At 42.2% G+C, this 21,528-nt stretch overlaps 1 protein-coding gene across 1 annotated transcript in view; it reads left to right on the top strand.

Moving 5' to 3' along the window:
* The window catches only part of PPTC7 (protein phosphatase targeting COQ7), a 56,760-nt gene extending 49,655 nt beyond the window's left edge, over positions 1–7,105 (top strand). Inside the window, exons 5-6 of the mRNA XM_082269681.1 lie at positions 823–952; positions 6,630–7,105. Coding sequence (XP_082125807.1) covers positions 823–952; positions 6,630–6,688 — 189 coding nt within the window. The 3' untranslated portion in view covers positions 6,689–7,105. The remainder of the gene's footprint in view (positions 1–822; positions 953–6,629) is intronic.
* The last annotated feature ends 14,423 nt before the right edge of the window (positions 7,106–21,528 follow it).

Genomic DNA, 21,528 nt, shown 5'->3' on the forward strand with positions numbered 1-21,528 from the left:
GTGTGTGTATATATATATGTATGTGTATATATATATGTATGTGTATATGTGTATATATATATATATATATATATATATATATATATATATATATATATATATATATTTCTCCAGGTCCAACTGTGTGGGTACTGCGTGGATGTATGCATTGAGATGTGCATCCTCCTCATCCGCGTCTGGCTCATATGCTGGCCCAAATTGGGGAATTCCATGGTGGAAGACCTCTGGGAAGGAAGGGAGTCTAAGTTGTGTGAGGGAGAGTCTTATTGCAGTGGATCTTGGGCAGCAGCCTGTGCCATATTGGTAGTGCTGGCAGGAAGGCAAGGTCCTTAAAAGCTTCGAAAAAAATCTTGCACTGAAGATCTGTTGCTGCCTGGGTTAGCAGTGGATTTGGGGTAGTTCCTATTTTCCATGGAAAGTGTGAAGAGCCATGTGTGAGCTTGGATAGTGCCAGAGCAGGCTAGAGGACAGGAAACTGTTGCTGGTGTAGCACATCACATATTTGCTAGCCACCTACCCAAAAAGTAGAGGTCTATTTCTTCATTATTGGCCACCCCATTGCAAACGGACTATGCAACAAGCCTATACGAGTAAGGAACGGATTTATAGTATTGCAATACCAGTGTTTACATGTGTTGGCAGTTCTTCTGTTATAACTTAACATTTTTTTTTTCTTTAATGAAACCCTTTCATTTTTATTCTATAGATAACATCTAAATATTGTATGAATATATATTCCTCTTTTATCTGCACAAATTGCTTTGGGTGGGCATGCTTATCTTGGTATTCTTTAAAGTAATTTTTCTTATTGCTTCCCTCCAGAATGCAAACTATGAAAGTATACAGCAAACAGCCCGCAGCATTGCAGAGCAAGCTCATGATCTAGCCTATGATCCGAATTACATGTCACCATTTGCACAGTTTGCATGCGATTATGGACTGAATGTCAGAGGTAAGCCTGGGATTTGATGTGCAAGAAGCTTACATCAATCCAAATAGGTGGATGTTGCATGATTTTACCACCAAACTTGATTATTTTAGTGTTGCAAAACAAGCATTGTATAAAATCAAAAAAACAAGCATTGTAAAAAATCAAACATTTTCATTAAGAAAAATTCACTGTCCATGTATGTTTTTTTTTTTTTTTTTTTTTTTTTTTTTTTTATTCAAGGCTTGTGTAGCCAGCACTTGAGACGTCACTCTTCTGAGACCTCACCCCCACCAATTATCATTTGGCTCAAAGTAAAAATCAAATGGGTCATGTAGAAAATCTCATGGCGGCCTTCAAATCTTTAAGAACAATTCCACAAAATGTGACTCCAATGATTCGATTTTACACCTGATTACCACACTTCATGGCAAGCTTACAGGTTTTCCTGTTTGTAATGGAACCACATGGCCTTCCACAGCACCCAGTTTCCTTTAATTCCTGTTGCACTTCAGGGATACAATCATAAGGCTACCACCGACAAATCAGATACTCCCTTTCCCAGACCCTCCCATCCCCCTCGTTCCATCCCACCCACCTTGGCCCTCCTTTCCTAAGTCTATGGCTTTGTTTTCCCAGACTACCTGTTTTCTTTTCTCCCTGAATACTCTTATGTTTGAGGCCTAGTAGAGGGGCTATCCTTCCACATTTAGCATTCTCCCTGCCTCATGGTCAGGTTTCTGGTCAATAAAAGTGATAAAACTAGTGCAAAATGACATTTACGACTGTTTATCCTCAAGTGTGTGGTTTTTTTTTTTTTTTTTTTTTTATTTGATTTATTTAAAAAAAAAAAAAAAAAAAAAAAAAATAGAAACCACCTGCCACACAGGGCAGCACAATGGAAGACAAAGGAGAAAGATGCATAGTAATTGTAGTGCAGCACAAAACACATGGCGTGTCAATGGGCAGGACAGTCCGATGCTTCAGAAGTACGAAATTAATTAGCAGTTATCCCTCGGATAACACTAAAGTAAGCATAGCATTATAAAGCAAGAAAAGGGCACATCACTTCTATCCAGTTGGCCCAGATTGTGTCAAACTTGAGTAGGGTGTTACAAAGGAAGTACATATGTTTATGAAAAATAACCTATTACTCTGTGGACGACTAGATATAAGAAATCTAGTTGTCTACAGAGTAGCAAACACTCATTGTGAGGCAAGCACGTTTTTGTGCAATAAAATGAGGTGTTAAGAATGTAAGGCTCCTAACTCAATTATTGAAAGTGATTACTGATGTACGTAGAATGGAATATGACTGCATTGGTGGGGGACACCATCCCCCACTTTAATAAGACATGGGATGCTTGGGACACCTCCACTTTTGGTTCCCCTTTGGGCCCAACCTTGATGGAGGCCGCAGGGGACCCTACTCCCTCTTCACATTAATTGCACCTCGCATCCCATGGCTTAGCTCACGTTGTGTAACTTGTGGCTTTCCGTTATCTAACCCAAATAACCCTCAGGTCATACGGTTATAGGTTTTGTCATTGCTACTCTTTGCTCTTCCTTTTTCTCTACCTTTTTTTCTCCTTTGTCTTTCCTTCCTATTATATGCAATGCTTAGGCTCTTTGGAGTCTCATTTGTTCTTGTTACTGTATATTTCTATTGTTGTTTGAAATGTCCCTTTGGGATTTATTTTTGTACTTGTTTCAAAAATGTTCTCAAATACAATAAAAAAAAAAAAAAAAAAATTGTAAGGCTCCATTCACACCTGAGCGTATCTATTTACTGGTGTGTTTTTAAACTTTTTTGCAGCTTTAACAGGTTTTAGACATATATATTAGAAACTTTTTACAGCTTCAGATGATTTTAAGTCAATAGAAATCACTAGGGGGAGGAGAGGGAAAGGAAATTGGGGATGGAGAGCTGCTATTTGTACAGAAAACACTCGTGAAACAATGGTAAAACGCTCAAGTCAGGCATTTCTATTAAAGTCCATGGGGCCAAAAATGCCTGTAATCTGCCAAAAAGCTCATGTACTTTTTTTGCGCTTCAGGTGTTTTGCTTCAGGCAAGAATGCTGAGATGTGAAAAGGGGCCTTTGAAATAGGATTTGGCTTGCTGAGTGTTTAGAGCTTCAAGTACAAAATTGCTCCGGTGTAAGCAGGGGTTAGAGTGATGGGTTAGTATTAAAATCATTGTGATCAATATATCCTTTGATGCATAAAGCAGGGTCAGCAGTCAGGGCAATACCGTATAGATCATTCAGTTGTAACTAACCCTAGCCAGTATTGTGTGTTTATTACACCTCCGCAGTAAATGCATTAGGGTACCATGAGGGTGGGCAGATCTGGCACAGTGTCCTCCCTGTGGCCAATTTTGTGCAAAAATTCTGGTGTATGATATATTCCATACAAAACAAAAAGATGGGTGACTCTGTCAGTGTGGCTATTTTTTGCAAAACTTCATCCCAAAGTTTGTCAGGTTATCTAGGTCTTCTTTCCATCTGCTTTTACAGGGCGTGGTAAATTTTAAGAAATTGTCAATTGCATATATCCCTTTTTAAAATAAGTCCCTTGGTGATCTGAACCTAGGCAATGGTATCAAATAGGGCCAAATAGGAGAAAGAGGTTGACGTGGAGCAGTGAATGTTATTTTTCAATAACGAGGCTCATTCGCTGCAGTCATTCGTTTGTATTCTCTATAGAAGTGTATGATATTGCTTACATGTATGTGTAACATACATGCAAGTGTGTGTATAATGCATTACATGTATGTGTATAATGCATTGTTGCGGATGATCTTTTTCTCCTGCTTACTATTTCTATTTTTTCTCTAAACATGTAAAACCCAATCTATACATTATAAAAAAGGTTAAAAGACCCCTTTTTCCGCCATGTGCACATTAACACAGCACCTGCTATGTTCTACAGGCATGGCCAAAAATATTGGCACCCCTACATTTCTGTCAGGTAATGCAGAACTTCGCCCAGAAAATTGTTGCAATTACAAATGTTTAGGCATTCTCATGTGTATTTCTTTTGTTTGTATTGGTATAAAACAAAATGAAGAAACAAAGTCAAATCTGACATTCCACGCAAAACTCCAAAAATGAACTGGATAAAATTATTGGCACCTTGGCAAAAAACTAAACAATTGCATTCCAAGCTTGTAATGCTCCTGTAATTTGTAATTAAACTCCCCTGTATTAGTTAGCAAGTGCTAACGATATAGAAATCACACCGGCAGCCAGTTAAAATGGTGAAAAATTGACATGATTTTTTATTTATTTTTTTTTGTTTCTCTACCCCCCCCCCAGCTGATCGTTTTTTCTGTCACGTTTTAAACAGTAATTCATTATGTGTATGGTGAGTGAGATTTTACTTCATTAAACCTCTTTTATGGATTGGAATGTATTGCACTATTTGTCCTCCTTGATCTTTTGATACATGAGAGAGCTGTTGCCCCTACACTACCTTGCCCTGGAAGATCTGAGACCCAACACAGTGTGCTCCAGTCTGATCTCCATAAAGATCTCAAGGCATTTATGATCACTGTGAGAGCAGTAATCATTAGGATCTGGTCGTTTGTGTGGTAGAGGTGCTTGCTGTTCCAAACCTATCCACTAATGTTACATCTTCACATACCGAGGTGTTTTCTGTGACTGTGGATTCATCACATATCATCTAAGTGTGGACTTACCATATGTTGTGGACTTTATTAAGCGCTGCATTTTTACCATATCATAGAAATCACACCGGCAGCCAGTTAAAATGGTGACAAATTGTCTTGATTTTTTTGCGGAAAAGCATGGACAATCTCAAGGTTACAAGTCCATCTCCAGAGATCTAAATGTTCCTGTGTCCACTATGTGCAACATTATCAAGAAGTTTATAGCCAATGGCACTTTAGCTAATCTCCCTGGATGTGGACAAGAGAAAAAATTATCAAGCATTGCAAAAAAGGATTGTTCGAATGGTGGATAAAGAACCTTGATCAACTTCCAGACAAATTCAAGCTGACCTTCAGGCACAGAGTACAACTGTGTCCACTCACACTATACGTTGCCTTCTGAAAGAAAAAGGACATGTTGGGAGATCCAGAAGCACCCCACTGCTGGCACAAACCTAAAAAAGCCAGATTGGAGTTTGCCTAAACTTACCTGAGAGCCAAAATCCCTTTTGGTAGAATGTGCTGTGGACCGACAAAATAAAATTACAGCTTTTTGGTAAAGCCCATCATTCTACTGTTTTCAGAAAAATAAATGAAGTCTTTAAAGAAAACAGTCCCTTCAGTACAGTTCAGATCTAAATACCATAGAGCACCTGTGAAGAGATCTTGAAACAATAGTTGGGAAAAGGAACCCTTCCAATCTGAGAGACCTGGAGCAGTTGGCCAAAAGAGTGGTGTAAAACTCCTTGATCGTTACAGGAAGCGATTGATTTGTTGTTTTTTCCAAGGGGTGTGCTACCAAATATTGAGGGTGACAATAATTTTGACCAATCCTTATTTGGAGTTTTAGATGGAATGTCCAGATTTGGCTTTTTGTTTCACCACTTTTTTGTGTCATGCCAATACAAACAAAATAAACATGAGAATGCCTAAACGTTTGTAATTGTAACAATTTTCTGGGTGAAGTGGTGCATTATCTGACAAATGCAGGGGTGCCAATATTTTTGGCCAGGACTGTATATAGGAATGAGTTTCGGACTTGCGCACAGTCCTTTCTCGAGTTGAATACATATGGGATACATGTACATAAAACACCTATTGCGTAGCACATTTTGGGTAGCCTCCCATGCCAGGGGATAAAGGAATCATTGTAGGGTCATTGATTAATGCCTTTTTAAATTGAGAAGCATTAAGCATAACTTTTTTTTTTTTTTTTACAATTTTGGGAACTGCAGCTTTTTGTTAAAGCACACGCAAATGGTGCTTGCCTAGGAAATAGGGACTATCATGAAGCAATGAGCATTAAATGTTCCATGAAAGTTGGGTTACTTTTTTTAAAAAAAAGAGAAAAAAAAATAAATTCTAGTATGTATTAACTTAAAAGTAGATTCTAGTGCTATCAGCCTCCTCTAAATTATATATATATATATATATATATATATATATATATATATATATATATATATATATATAATTTTTTTTTTTTTTTTTTTTTCTATTTGCTACTGTGATCCAGCTTTCTAGAGGGTGGCTACCACCCTTTCTGAATTGCTCTTTAGATGAATTGGGGAGTATGGTGTTTTTAGTGTTCAAGAGCAGTACCGATTACACTGCTGTGCACTGCGCTTGTTTCAAACAAATGGCAGTGATGGAGAAAAGGAGAGGTTGAGCTGCTCATGGATAAAGTTACAAGGAGGTATAAAAACACAGTAGAAAACGATTTCTATAGAATACAGGGTGGTTAAGTAGCAGATGTGTATGGATTTTCTTAGCAAAATAGTTTCACTTCAACTGTGTTGTCCACACGCTACAAGTTTTCCTGTATGTTTCGTGAAATGTTTCAAAATCACTTTTGAATTAGCATTATTTGAGGTGAATGTAACAGTAAACATGTATTTTACATGCTTGTATTCTGACTTGAGGCTGCTTTAATAACCTCACATGAATGATACTGTGACAGTTAACAATGTTCACTTACCTTTTTTTTTTTTTTTTTTTTTTTAAATGTGTTTTTTTTTTTTTTTTGCAGGAGGAAAGCCAGATGACATCACTGTTCTTCTTTCGATTGTAGCTGAATATACAGACTGAGATGCCTGAAACATCTGCTACAAATTTTAGTTTTTTTTTTTTTTTTTTATTCCTGTACAATCCTAGGACTAATAATGTGTTGCACTGTATCCTGCTGGCAGGACTGCAATTTACTTTCAGTGTATTTTTCAAAGGCCAGTTCTGAAAACAATGAAATGCTGTCCACAAATGAAGACTGGGGTCTTCATAGGAACCACTACTGTCTAATGGTTGGGAATTGCTTACAGAAGGGACTTGCCTCAAATGCTATATTCCATTTCTGTTCTTGTACACTTGCATGCTTTGGGGGTATGTAGGCACAAATGTAAGTGTGTTCGCCTTGTGACTTGTGCTGTGCAGCAACAACACTGAGCCTTATTTAACAGTTATTTCAACTGTATTGCCCTTGAGCAACCTACTTGATCCAAACATACATTTTACAGCACCAGTATAAATTTTGGAATTTGGCCATAGGGAAATACAGAAAGTACAAATTTCACAATTTTTCGATAAGTGAGGCTCACTACTGGGCTGTATTATGAAAACTGGGACACTTAGACTAAAATGGAGTTGTTGCCATAACAACCAACCACCTAATGTTAAGATTACATTCATCAAGTTGCTGTATACCACTTTACCAATTTTCTTAACAGTCCTTAAGATGAAATAACATTTCTGTACCAAAGCTGTTTAAGTTACACTGGGATCGTAAGCTCGGAATAGGCTGCACCTCAGTTCCCAAGTTCTAAGAAGACCTGCGTGAAAAGACATACTGCATCGTCTATTGCCGATGTTTTTATAAATGTTATCTGACTGCAATTCTTTCCTTAACTGACCTAAAACAAGCATGCAGATCGTACAAGTCAGAGTAAAGTCAGAACTCCAGATCTAAATAAAGACTTGTTCTGAGTCATTCGCAAAATGAATTGAAGCGATCCGATCAGCACGTCAGGCAGTGAACTAGCATTTTTTAAGAAATGGTCATCAGTAACAGCCTCCACACATCCTCAGTACAGGCCTTGTATAAAGGAAATCTATCAGAATATAAATGTGGGAGCTTTAATTTGACTGGTTAAGGTGTGTGCTCCTGAACTAATCCTTATTTTACTTACTGGTGGGCCACTGTCACGGGAAAAACGAGCATGTGTGCATCAGGACACCATACAATACAGTACATGATTTGTGACTCCTGGAGTACTAAAAAAAAATTGGGGTAACATCCCAGAAATGTGCACCTTTCTAAAACTAGTTATCAATGGCAGTTCCATATTTCTGTCCTGGTTGGTTCCTTTAAGTTGTCTTGCTAATTTAGTAAGGAATGCAGACTGTACAGCAGGTATGCAGTCAGTGTTTCTGAATATATGCACATGTCAATTGTCCATAAGTCCATGAGCAGCCAGTGCCCTGCAGATTAACTGCCCCACTGCATAAGTGTTTGTGATCTACCGTGTGCAGATTCAATCTATACATATTGAATTTTGTAAAAAGCATTGTTAATTTTATGAAAACAATATATTTTCAGTGCTTTTTTCAGTAATGTAAAGTGTTATATTGCCAAAAAGCACACTTGGAAAACCTCAAAGGCTATTAAATAGTTTTCATGCTTTTTGATCGATTTAATGTTTCTGAAGTTGACTGAAACTTCAATTTGGCCACCATCCTAAATCACATGACCTCAGCTAGAAACCTTTGATATACTGAATTGTTGTACAATACACTGAGTTCCTTCCAGTGTTTATTATGTAACCGCTAACTTAACTTAAAGCCATGTTTATATGTGTTATATACAGATTTGTATATAATATATATTTTGGGTAACATTAGTAATTGTGCAGTGAAGATGTATTCGTCACTGATCTCTTTTGGAAGTAACTTTCTTATCAAACTATTTTTATTGGATTTAAGATTGCTTCTCAAAAAGATTATTTGACTGTACCTTGATTGCATTTTATGTGCTGCGTGTGTGTGTTACCTCATATTGTACATATTTTTTTTTTTTCACGTTTGTGGAATTGTACTGTATATTTGCATACCCATGTCAAGCTCTTATTTAAACATGTTTTTAACATGTACCATGTACATGTAATGTTGCACATCATGCTTGTAACAGGCATTGATTTCATGAGAGGTTCGTTTGTAAGCAGTCAAAAAAAAAATTGTGTTCTCTTGCTAATGTGGTTCGTTGTCCACGTGAGGTCACCTTGAATGACTTCTGATATTGCCTTAACTGCTGAAAACTTGATAAAGCAGCAAAAACCAGCATATGAAATCACAAAGAACATGGTTTTTACATTTCTTTGGCTTTTTAACAAGCCTTATAATGCTCATCTAGATTACTTATTAAAGAAAAGTTTCCCAGTTTGTGTGTGCCTCATTTTCCCAGTGTAGAATAAAAAAAAAACTGCATCTATGTATTTAGAGAATTATCAATTTTGGTGTTTTTTGGTGAGAAATTTTTACCCTGAATCAAACGGCACAGTGCATGTAAATGGTAGTTGGGAGTTTTTTTTCATGTCACTAGATCCCAGTTTATGTTGACTAGAGTTTATATTGAAGAACTGCAGAAAAAAGTATTGAGAGAGAAAACGAGAACGATTTCCAGTTATTTTCTAAATTTCCTACAAACTTCTATATACTGGCCTGTACTGGCAGCCAATCACTGGGTCGTTAGTAAGCGACTTTGAAGACAGTAGGTTCTTATCTCCATAGAACATGCTGATACCTCTGCTTTCCCCAGTCTAGGGAATCACTCAGCCAAAGGTAACTAAAGATGGAGAGTTTCGATATTCTGGGGACAATGGAGCTAGCTGCATGTGTCAGTGGCGATGGGGATATTAAGTGCAGAGTCCCTGAAGGGATTGAAGAAAGAGGAGTTGACCAGTGTGTGTCAATTAATAGTCTACAAAGGCTGGCCATGGATTATCCAATATTCTTTCCTTCAACCATGGGTTAAATGAAGGAAAATTGCTAATTTCCCTTTAACAGTCTGTGTTGAAGGGGGAATCCCTCCTGCTATGCTATAGCATTCTGACAGCAGGAGGTTTCCCCACCATCTGGATACAATGACCACTGCTGGCAGCTATGGCTGCTGCTAGTGATCGCATGAAAAAAACAGTCTGGTTATACCGAAGTCTGTCAATTGACTACTGAACAACCAGCCTGCCCATAATTGGATAGAAATGTGTCTGGTTCCTGCTGAACCAGATGAATTTGGATCCGTCTACGGCCGACTAAAGCAAACTGGATGCAAAGGGGTAACAGAGGCTGCAAATTGTGTTCTCTTGTACTGTTCACTTTATAGCCAAATACTGACTCTAGGGTGTGGCAGCAGTATGTGAGTCACAAATGTTACTGGTCCAGAATTAGAAATGCTCTGTCCAATAAAAATACTACTTTATTATGTAAGTAGTAGTATTTGGAGCAATGATAAATATGCTCTTCTAGATAAGCGACCATCTAGAAAAAGCACTGCAAGCTAAGTTAGTTGCAATCTGGTGCTATATTCCTTTTTTGGTCAAGGCATTTTCCATTTTTAAAAATGTTAAGTTGCCTATATGACCCTTAGTACAACACTTAGCCCTGATTCACAACTAAAGCCCCGTACACACGTACCGATGGTCGGCTTACAAATGTTCCTCTTTTCTCCCCGGGATGTCGGTGTCTGCTGAAAAGTGCAAAGACAGCACAAGGACAGCACAAGAATTTTGTCCGCCGACTGCAGAAGTGATGTCATGTAATGGTTAACTTTCCCTGTGTTTTCTATTTTCTGAGCATGCCCAGTCTTGCAAATCTGCGGTCTGTCGGCCGAATTGTGTACTGACAGGCGAACAATCGTCCGTTCTGGTGTCGGCATACAAATATTTTCATGTTTGCACGAAAGACTTTTGTCCGCGGATTGTGCGCAGACATCTGTCGGAGGCACCATACTAACACGCGTACAATCGGCAGATCCTTCGTCCACCGACGTTTGTATGCCGACGATCGGTACGTGTGTACGGGCCTTAAGTGTTTTGTAGCTTGAAGCTGAAGCTCCAAAGTGCTCAATAACCAAAATCCCAAGCTTTTAAATTGTTCCTGTCCACACATGAGTTCCCAGGCACCTGTAACTCAACTCAAGATTTAAACTACTTTGGAAGCTAATTGAGGCGGGTTTTTTTTTTTTTTTTTTTGCTCCATAGACTTCAATAAGAGCATGTGAAAGATGCCTGAACATGAACATTTTTAAACCTAAACAACCAGCTCTCCCTCCTCCTGGTAACTAGATTTCTATTGGCTAAACAAAAAATGCTGAATATTTAATTCGCCTGGAAAAAAAAAGCACCCAAAAACACACAAATCTCTGTAAAGGCAGCAAGAGGACAAGATCAGATGGGGTGTTTTTTTTTTTTTTTTTTGCACAGCATCGATCAACAAACATTTGTGACCTTTTACTAGCTGATGTTACTGATGTCCTCTCAAACCAATCAAGCAGCATTTGCACTTTTTAAGACCTGGCCAACCTTGAATACCATCTTACTTTCCCGGTAGAGGTTTATTTTAAAAACTCATATTTTATGGAGAGGCAGGTGGATGGTGTCACAATTTCAACCTCAGCCAATCGGAGGAAGCCTTGTATTCATTGAAAAAAAAAAAAAAATACAAAGCTTCTCACGATTGGCAGAGAAGCATTCAGGCAGACTCAAGTCAGTTCTGACAGTGAAGAGGGACGTCTCCTGTACTGCAGCCAGAACACGGCTACACTTGGCCTTGTGTAGCTGGTGCTGCTCTACAGTATAGTACAGCGCATACTGCAGTTGCCTCAGTAAGTAATGGAAATAGTTTGCCTGGCCCAGACAAATGAAAGTCAACGTAAATCTGGAATTCTATTTTAAATACTTTGCCAGGTAGTTCTCTTGCCATGTCTGGCTGAGTGTTTTTTTTTTTTTTTTTAAACGCATGGCTATATTGAATTTGAAATAAGATGAATTTAGATGTTTGAGGTGGAGATGATGGTGGATTCACCATCATGATGCCCTTCAGGAAATATGCTCAACCCCCCCCAAGTTATTTCAGTTCTCACAGGCTTCCAGTCCCTGAATTTACCTCTGTAGCTTCTTAAGGTAAGTTGTTAACTCCCCTACAGAACTCCTAATTTCACCTGAACCATGCAGGGACTACTAGAGGAATGTGGGTAGAGGAAGCATAGTGGTGAGAGTCCTGGTTTTTTTTTTTTTTTTTTTTTTTTTAAAGGTCATGTTTCCTTGAAGATGAGTGTAACTTATACATTGATCTCTGTTTACCTTTTTATCCTTGTGTGGTAAGCCATTTCTCATGGGACCAAAACTTACTATGGTTTTGTAGGTTTTACTATGAGGTTGATTAACTGAATATTTTTTGTCATAATTCTGGAGCTCCATAGCTTTGTGTTTTAGATGCAGAGACTATCGCATTACGAATTACTTGTCATTTTTAATTGTTTAGTACCACCCTAATTTGGGTCAATGAACAGCGACCTTTAGCTAATGTGTAATTAGTCTGTTTTTTTTTTTTTTTTTCCATCCGTATAGTACATTTATGCAATCAGATGAATCCTTTTGCTTAGTCAGCTGCGATACCTCTATTCACGTGTTCAAAGTTTGGAATAACAAATATTGTGGCTCTAAATTTCTCTCACAAGAAACGCCAAAGACGTGAATATATTTCCATCTGTTTATAAAAGCAATACTGTAATATAAATGCTTATTTTTACTGTGACTTGTATGAAATTCTGCACTCTTAACATATCGATCTAGTCTCTTCCTTATGCTGTCTGCGCACAAGTTATTTTACGATGAAAACCCCATGCATTTACTAAAATGAAATAGTCATGTGATCAGTTGAGATGTTAAGTCTGTTCGATGAGGCATATACATAGCTTCTTACTGGTGGAGATTTTAGCGATCTTGTGAATGTTGAGAGTAAAGCTAATAGAAAAAGGGATATATAGCTACTACAATGCTGCTTTATCAGCATGTCACTACATCGTGTACAATAAGCATTAGTGAGAGTGTTCATTTTTATTCAAGCGTGCTGAATGATTGTAATGTAGAATTTGTTGTACTTGAGTGAATGTGTGACATTCTTAGTTGTACCAGGTTTCCCCATGGGGTGCATTTTTTTTTTTTTTTTTTTTTTTTTCTTCTTTTAGAGGGCTGGGATTTGAAACATGACCTTATATGTAGGTAATTAAAGAAAGAACTGTGACTCAGCAAAGCTATCAATGATTGTGTAATTATTGAGTTTGGAGACTGTCCAATTTCCCTCTTGTAGTCTAAGTCTCCTAAGATCTTAAGACTGTATGAAGTAGTCATTGGCAGCAAGGGTACACGAACCAAGTACTTTTATACTTGATTTTTTTTTTCAAATTCTATATACCATTGCTTATTTCTAAATGCAAATGTCTGCAACTCATGTATGATGTGTCATTTAAAGGAAACCTGTCAGGATAGTGTTACCTGGCCCGCTTGAAGATGTCATCCAGTGCATGGGGCACCAATGCAGCTTCCTGGGCAGTGTACGCCTCTGAGGGTTTGCTCTAAAACCAATACAGGTTGCCAGAGGCCTTGGCAGCCTTAAGTGCTGTATGGCAATCTTGGCTATGGTAGGTAACAACATCCTGGCCGATTTTTACCTTTTAGTACTGAAATGTAATGTAAATACAATGTAAACTGTAAGATTATTTAATAAATAGTATTTATATTAAAATGCATTCTCAGTGCCCTATTCTTTTTAGATGTATTTATATTGACACCACATAATTCACTAGAAATTCATATTGTACTGCAGCCCCAATCCCCAAAAAGTTATGACGCTGTGTAAAATCATTATAAACAAAGAATGCAATGATTTGCAAATCTCAAAAACCCCATTTGTTTTATTCACAATTAAAAACATATTAAACTTTTTTTAAACTGAGAAAATTTACCATTTTAACTACTTTAATACTGTGCCAATTCTGGCATTCCTCTCCTACATGTAAAAATAATTTTTTTTTGCTAGAAAATTACTCCGAACCCCCCAAACATTATACACTGTTCAAAAAAAAATGAACACTTTTTTTTTTTTTTTTAAATCAGAGTATAGCATCAAGTCAAACTCCTAGGATATTGATCTGGTCCTTTAAGTAGCAGATGGGGTTGTCTATTCAGTTTCAGCTGCTTTGGGGTTAATGAAATTAACAGGTGCACTAGAAGGGCAACAATGAGACAACCTCCAAAACAAGAATATTACAGGTGAAGGCCAATGACCATTTTCTCTATCGCTCATTGACAGACGCAGCTTCATATCTTCTTAGCCATTGGGTTATGCTCCTCCCATCAGGAGTAGGATACTAGGCAGGAAAAAGCTTTCACCACGCCTATGAGGCTGTCCCTGCAGGCATAACCCCACACACTCTGCTACAGTCTTTAGTTTGTTTCTGCTTAGTTTAGGAGTAGGACCTAGTTCCCTGCTGGGACTTCCGTCTTGGCTAGTATTTTTTGGGAACTTTTTTTTTTTTTTTTTTTTGTACTTTATTCTTTAAGTAGAATTCCTGGAGAACTGCAAGCAACAGACTCGGACTGGATATCCCAGATCCTTAACCGCTTGCCGACTGCTCACAGTATATTTACTGCGGCAGTCAGCCCCTCACAGGCAGAGCGACATAGGTCTACGTCGCTAGCCTGTGAGGCTCTGGGGAGCGCGCGCCCCCGGACCCCCCGCGCGCGTGTGACCGGCGGACCCGATGTCCGCCGGTCACTCGGCGATCGGCGGGGGAGAGGGAGAAAGTCAGGCGGCTTGTGTAAACGAGCTGCCTGTCATTCTCGGTATAAACACTGATCACACGGTTCTACAATGTAGAACCGTTGATCAGTGTCCCTACAGCTCAACAGACAGCCAATCGCAGTAAGAATCACGCCCCTAGGGACACACACAGCCCCTCCCTCTCAAATAAAGTTAACCCCTTCACTACCAGTGTATTTTTACAGTAACCGTGCATATGTATAGCGCTGATTACTGTAGAAATGTCACTGGTAACCCCAAAAGTGTCAAATGTCAGTCAAGGGTCCGATCTGTACGCCGCAATGTCGCAGTACCGCAAAAAATCGCAGATCGCCACCATTACGCGTTAAAAAAAAAAAAATGACAAAAAACTTTCCCTTTGTTAGTAAACGCGATAACTTTTGCGCAAACCAATAAAAATACGCTTTTTGCGATTTTTTTTTTTTTAAAACAAATTGGCCAAAAATGTTAAATTTTGATTTTTACATTTTTTGGGGGGGGGGGGGAATTTCATATAAAAAATGTGAAAAATATTGTTGTTTTTGCAAAATTGACTCTTTTTTTGTTTATAGCGCGTGATCAAAAAATCGCACAGGTGATCAAATACCACCAAAAGAAAGCTCTGTGGGGAAAAAAGGACGTCAAATTTGTTTAGGTACAGCATCGCACGACCGCGCAATTGTCCGTTAAAGTCACGCAGTGCCGAATCGCAAAATACCCCCTGGTCGTTTAGCAGCCAAATCCTCCGGGGCTTAAGTGGTTAAGGTCTCCCAACCTGGCCAGCGAGCATGAGCAGTTTATAGTCCAGCACTAGGCCTTGCCACGACAGAGCCCCAATAATTGGGACGAGCCTGCGAGTGGACTGTCTTACTGGGAGGCAAACTACCTGGAATGCCCTGAGTTGCAGTGTACCCCTTGGCTTGGCAGCACCACATCCCGGGTGGTAGTCTGTTTGGAGTGGTGCCCACCTGATTGTGGTATGGTAAATGCCCCCCCAATTCTCTGGTGGTCTCGGTGGCCGGGGGCCCCCTCCATGGAATAGTTGGGACCCTCAGCTATCCCTTGGTTCCCCTGGCCTCCTGGATATACCGGGGCCCCTCCCATAACAGGTTCCTACCTTGAGGGGTGGATATATTGTGGCCGCTGCAGTGGTTCTGCGAGGGGGGGGGGGTTTCTCTTACGTCCTCCGACAGTCGCCGCCTCCTCTAAGTCATCACTGTTGAGTATTGACTTCCGCTCCGCAGGAGTAGCTTGGAATAAAGACTTAGTCAAAAGAACATAGGCATTTGCATATACACACGGGGGCTGTCCCATCTGGTCAATACCCCCCTGCAGTGACCACTCCCAACTCAGTTTTAATCTGCCTAGCGTCAGGAGTAGTTAGGCTTCCCTGTGCTGGGGCTACAGTCTCAGCCTATCTAATCTTTATTTGATTTTCTTTTGAAAATGTCAGTTTTCTCTTACTTTACTAGCTGTTTATTTTGTCAGCTTCAGTCGATTCTTCGGAAGAAGATGGATTCCTGCGGTGGTGGGATTGGGACTGACCGCCTGGTTCTCCAGGGCAGAGGGTCAGATGGACCCCCAGCCCGCCATCGAGCGTTCGGCTGTGGTTCGTCCTGGCACTATAAACGACCCATCCCTGTTTGCTGCAGGGATGCAGCCGTGAGGTGGCTACCTCACAGGACACATCTGCGATGCTGCAGTGTCATGTCCCTGGCAAACGGCACTCCCTGTCATATGAGGACAGCGGCTTTCCATTCATGGAGGCACACCACGCCATCTGGTACAGGTAAGTACTTCTGTGTGGGGCCTCTGTCTGGGGTAGCAGTCCTGTGTTGCGGTGTTCCCCATGTCTGTACCTGTGTGACTCCCTGATGCGGTCCCTGCGGGGATCGCTTGTGCATGCGCTGTGGTGCTGTATGTTTTTGGGGGTCCCCTTCCCTGTGTCACTTCGGTGTTTGTTGGGGGTGCAGACTGTGTGTGTGGTGGCCGCGGCAGGGAAAAAACGCGCGGTCCGCCATTTTAGGAATGGGCAGGCATGTTTAGCTTCTCTATGGGCAATCTACATGCTGTTTTTGGTGCCATCCACCACCATTTTGCGGTAGCCGAACGATCGTTCCGACCGCATGTCCGGCGGCCATTTTGGCGGAGCCTTCCATGCAATCCTATGGGGCAGCCATTTTCCCTGAGTCATGCAGCCTATAAGTTCAGCCTACTCTAGCAGCGCTTCCTTTTCCTCTGAAGCAGGACACTCGGTGGCAACACTCTGCGGGGCTCTGCAGGTTATTGCTCTCAATATCTTTCTGTATTGTCATTTCTGGCTCAGTTTTTTTCTCTCCTGTTTGGGGGTCTTTGTCACTGTAGCGGAAGTGGTGGGCTGCGCACTCCGCAGCGATCTTAAAGGGACAGTACTAACTTTATTGTACTGTTTTTTGTCACCTTGAGCAATGGATTCTCAGGACTGCAAATTCCCCCCAGCTCTGGTGGGGGTCCCCAGTTCTCCTGTGGCCCCTCTGAGACCTGATTTGGCCGCTATAGTGGCGACCTTGGTGTCAAAATATGGAAATGCTGATGGCTGAACGTGCTGCTAAAAAGAGGCCCAGATTGTCTCTCTCCTCTGATTCAGATGGTGATATGGCTGCTGCGAGCATGCCCTTTTCAGGGTCTCGCTCATCCTTGGACCTGTTGGGGTCTGAGGGGGAGGCAGAGGTGGAAGGGGTTGATACCTCTTCCCCGGGGTCGCCTGAAGAGCTGGCGACCATGGATGAATTGTTTCTGTTAAGGAAACACTACATTTGGAGGATGAGCCCTGTCCTCTGGCAGTGGCGGAGCTAGACTTTTAAAACAGGGGTGGCAAATGGGTGGCAAGGTATTATTTTGGGGGGTCAATATACATGCGTGTGTGTGTGTGTGTGTGTGTGTGTATATATATATATATATATATATATATATACACACACACATATATACACACACACTTTTATAAATAAATGTAAACAAACATCCTTAGTGCCGGTTCACACTAGGGCGACCTGTGAGGCGACCTGGTCGCCTCACAGGTCGCCGCAGGTCGCCTTCCATAGGGAAGCTGCGGACCCGTTCTAATAGGAGCGACACAAGTCGCTCCGACCTAGAAAAAGGGTCCGGAGCTTCTTTGGGGCGACCAGGAGGCGACCACCATAGACTTCAATGTTATGAAGTCCGTGGCGGCCGCTCCGAAGTCGCGGTGCGAAGTAGCGTCGCTGCAATGTGAACCGGCGCTAAGTGGTATTAAAACATTTTTAATTAAATAAACAATTATCAAAGTAAACATTATTCTTTTAAGGCCGCACACCGATCACAGGGCTCTGCTCTAAAGGGGATCTATGGGGACCCTGCTCTAAAGGGGATCTATGGGGACCCTGCTCTAAAGGGGATCTATGGGGACCCTGCTCTAAAGGGGATCTATGGGGACCCTGCTCTAAAGGGGGATCTATGGGGACCCTGCTCTAAAGGGGATCTATGGCATAGATCCCCTTTAGAGCAGGATCCCCATATATCCCCCTTTAGAGCAGGCTAGGGCAGGTCCCCCAAAGATCCTCCTTTACAGCAGGCCAGGGTGAGGTGAGGTCCCCTATATAGATGCCCCCTTACAGCAGGCCAGGGTCCTCCCCCAGACAGTCCCTCTCAGTCTCCGCACCGACAGGATTGGGTTCGGGAGCTGAGTAGCCAGGGGCAGAGAGCAGCAGACACAGCGGCGGTGGCCATGGCAGAAGCACTGCATGGGGGTGATTAGGGTGTGCCTAGGCACACCCAGCACACCCCGTGCGCATGCCTATGAGTAGGGCTGCACAATATTGCCCCCCATCAATGTAGTGACCAGCATGCCCCCCCCATCAATTGACAATGTAGTAACCAGCGTACCAACCCATCAATGTAGTGACCACCAGCGTACCAACCCATCAATGTAGTGACCAGCATGATTTCCAACCCATCAATGTAGTGACCAGTGTGATTTCCAACCTATCAATGTAGTGACCAGTGTGATTGCCAACATATCAATGTAGTGACCAGCGTGATTGCCAACATATCAATGTAGTGACCAGCATGAATGCCAACATATCAATGTAGTGACCAGCATGATTGCCAACATATCAATGTAGTGACCAGCGTGATTGCCAACATATCAATGTAGTGACCAGCGTGATTGCCAACATATCAATGTAGTGACCAGCGTGATTGCCAACATATCAATGTAGTGACCAGCATGATTGCCAACATATCAATGTAGTGACCAGCATGATTGCCAACATATCAATGTAGTGACCAGCGTGCCGTGCCCCCTTCAATCATGCAGAGACCAGAGAGAGAGACTTACCTAAGGTTACAGGTAGAAGAAGTGAACGAGAGGGCCCCTGTGTAGCTAGTTCTCTGTGACTGTCTGTGACTGAGCGCGGTGAGCAGCAGCGGTGCCGTGATTTGCTGCACAGCTAACCAATCACGCGTGCCTGCACACCTGATTGGTTCGCTGTGCCGCCACTCACCGTGAGTAGTGGCACAGCGAAGCAATCAGGTGTGCAGGCACGCGTGATTGGTTAGCTGTGCAGCGAATCATGGCGCCGCTCCTGCTCAGCTCACCGCGCTCAGTCAGAGTCACAGAGAACAAGCTACACAGGGGCCCTCTCGTTCAGGTTCAGCTAGGCTATGTAATGTTATAAGCATAAGCGAGCGTGAGCGGCAGGGGCATTGCTAGGTGGTAAAAAGACCACTCTCGTGACCAAGCAAACGAGCCAAAAAACAATCCCATCCACCTGGACAGATGACACGAGCGATGGATGTGCTACTAAGATGTGAGTGCAACATTATTAAATGTGGATGTGAATAAAGTTGTTTAAACGTTATCACACTAGTGAAGCTCTTTTTTCTTCCACATGATTTGGAGCACTGTGAGATCACACATCATTTTGGCTACCCAGGATCTGTCCAGGTGGATGTGATTGTTTTTTGGCTCGTTTGCTTGGTCACGAGAGTGGCTAAGCCAGTAGTGTTTGCACTTTTACTCCCCCTCTGAGCATAGTGGTGGCATGCATTGGTGATCCAGTACTACATCTGCACGTTTAGTCATCATCCCAGGACTCTTTAGCAGTTATGGACTTTTAAGCTAATTCTGCTGTTTTGGTGGATTTTATTTATTTTATAATTCATTTTATGATATTTTAATGACAAGCTTTGTTCATATGAGAGACTTATGTGGACAGATTATGCTATAGACTGTGAGTTTATACACATGTGTATGCATTCCTGGTGGTGAGAGGAGTGGGGTAGTGAGAGAGAGGGGGGAGGGGGTGGTGGTGAGGGGGGGGGTAGTAGTGAGAGAGGGGGGAGGGGGGCAGAGCCAGTAACACTTACCAAGTCCAGGAACCGGCGCTGACATCATCCATCCATCCTGTGGCTGAATCCTTCCTGCCCCATCCAGCTTCAGTCAGTTTCTCTCTCTGATTGCAGGGAGGTGGGTGCAGGACTGGCCCAAGATATTATGCTAACTGGGTCCAAGAATTTGATGCTGCCCCCCCCCCAAAAAAAAAACAAAAATGGAAACTAAAATAAATTTATCAGGAAGCAACCCTACTTCACATCAGGAGTCCCCCCTTAACATCAGGAGCTCCAAACGTAGCATGCCTACATCACCTCCTGTCTCCAGCATCTTCTGTCTCCATCACCTCTTGTCTGCATCCCTCCATCACCTCCTTCACCCATCACCTGTCTCCATCAATCTATCCAATTGTCCATCCTACCATCCCTCTGTTGTAGGTCCCTCCAACCTCTTCACCCTCCATCACTCTCATCCCTCTGTTACTCTATCCCTCCCTCCATAACTCCATCACAACACCCTTTTAGCTCTTACTCCATCCCTCCACCATACCATCCATCCAATAATCCTTGTGCCCCATTTCCCTCCACCCTTTCTATTCTCCATTACTTTCATCCGTATATTATTCTGTCTCCTTCACCCCATCCCTCTATCCCTTTCTCCATCACCCCATCCCTTTCTCCATAACCCCATCCCTCTATCCCTTTCTCCATCACCCCATCCCTCTATCCTTTGCTCCATCACCCCATCCCTCTATCCCTTTCCCCATCACCCCATCCCTCTATCCCTTTTTCCATCACCCCATCCCTTTCTCCATAACCCCATCCCTCTATCCCTTTCTCCTTCACCCCATCCCTCTATCCTTTTCTCCTTCACCCCATCCCTCTATCCCTTTCTCCATCACCCCATCCCTTTCTCCATAACCCCATCCCTCTATCCTTTTCTCCTTCACCCCATCCCTCTATCCTTTTCTCCTTCACACCATCCCTCTATCCCTTTCTCCTTCACCCCATCCCTCTATCCTTTTCTCCTTCACCCCATCCCTCTATCCCTTTCTCCATCACCCCATCCCTTTCTCCATAACCCCATACCTCTATCCCTTTCTCCATCACCCCATCCCTTTCTCCATAACCCCATACCTCTATCCCTTTCTCCTTCACCCCATCCCTTTCTCCATAAGCCCATCCCTCTATCCCTTTCTCCTTCACCCCATCCCTTTCTCCTTCACCCCATCCCTCTATCCCTTTCTCCTTCACCCCATCCCTCTATCCTTCGCTCCATCACCCCATCCCTCTATCCTTCGCTCCATCACCCCATCCCTCTATCCTTCGCTCCATCACGCCATCCCTCTATCCTTTTCTCCTTCACCCCATCCCTCTATCCCTTTCTCCATCACCCCATCCCTCTATCCCTTTCTCCATCACCCCATCCCTTTCTCCATAACCCCATCCCTCTATCCTTTTCTCCTTCACACCATCCCTCTATCCCTTTCTCCATCACCTCATCCCTCTATCCCTTTCTCCATCACCCCATCCCTTTATCCATCACCCCATCCCTCTATCCTTTGCTCCATCACCCCATCCCTCTATCCCTTTCCCCATCACCCCATCCCTCTATCCCTTTTTCCATCACCCCATCCCTTTCTCCATAACCCCATCCCTCTATCCCTTTCTCCATCCCCCCATCCCTTTCTCCATAACCCCATCCCTCTATCCCTTTCTCCTTCACCCCA

Source organism: Pelophylax lessonae, assembly GCF_965119305.1.
Source record: "Pelophylax lessonae genome assembly, chromosome: 1".
In the NCBI taxonomy this organism is placed as follows: Eukaryota; Metazoa; Chordata; class Amphibia; order Anura; family Ranidae; genus Pelophylax; species Pelophylax lessonae.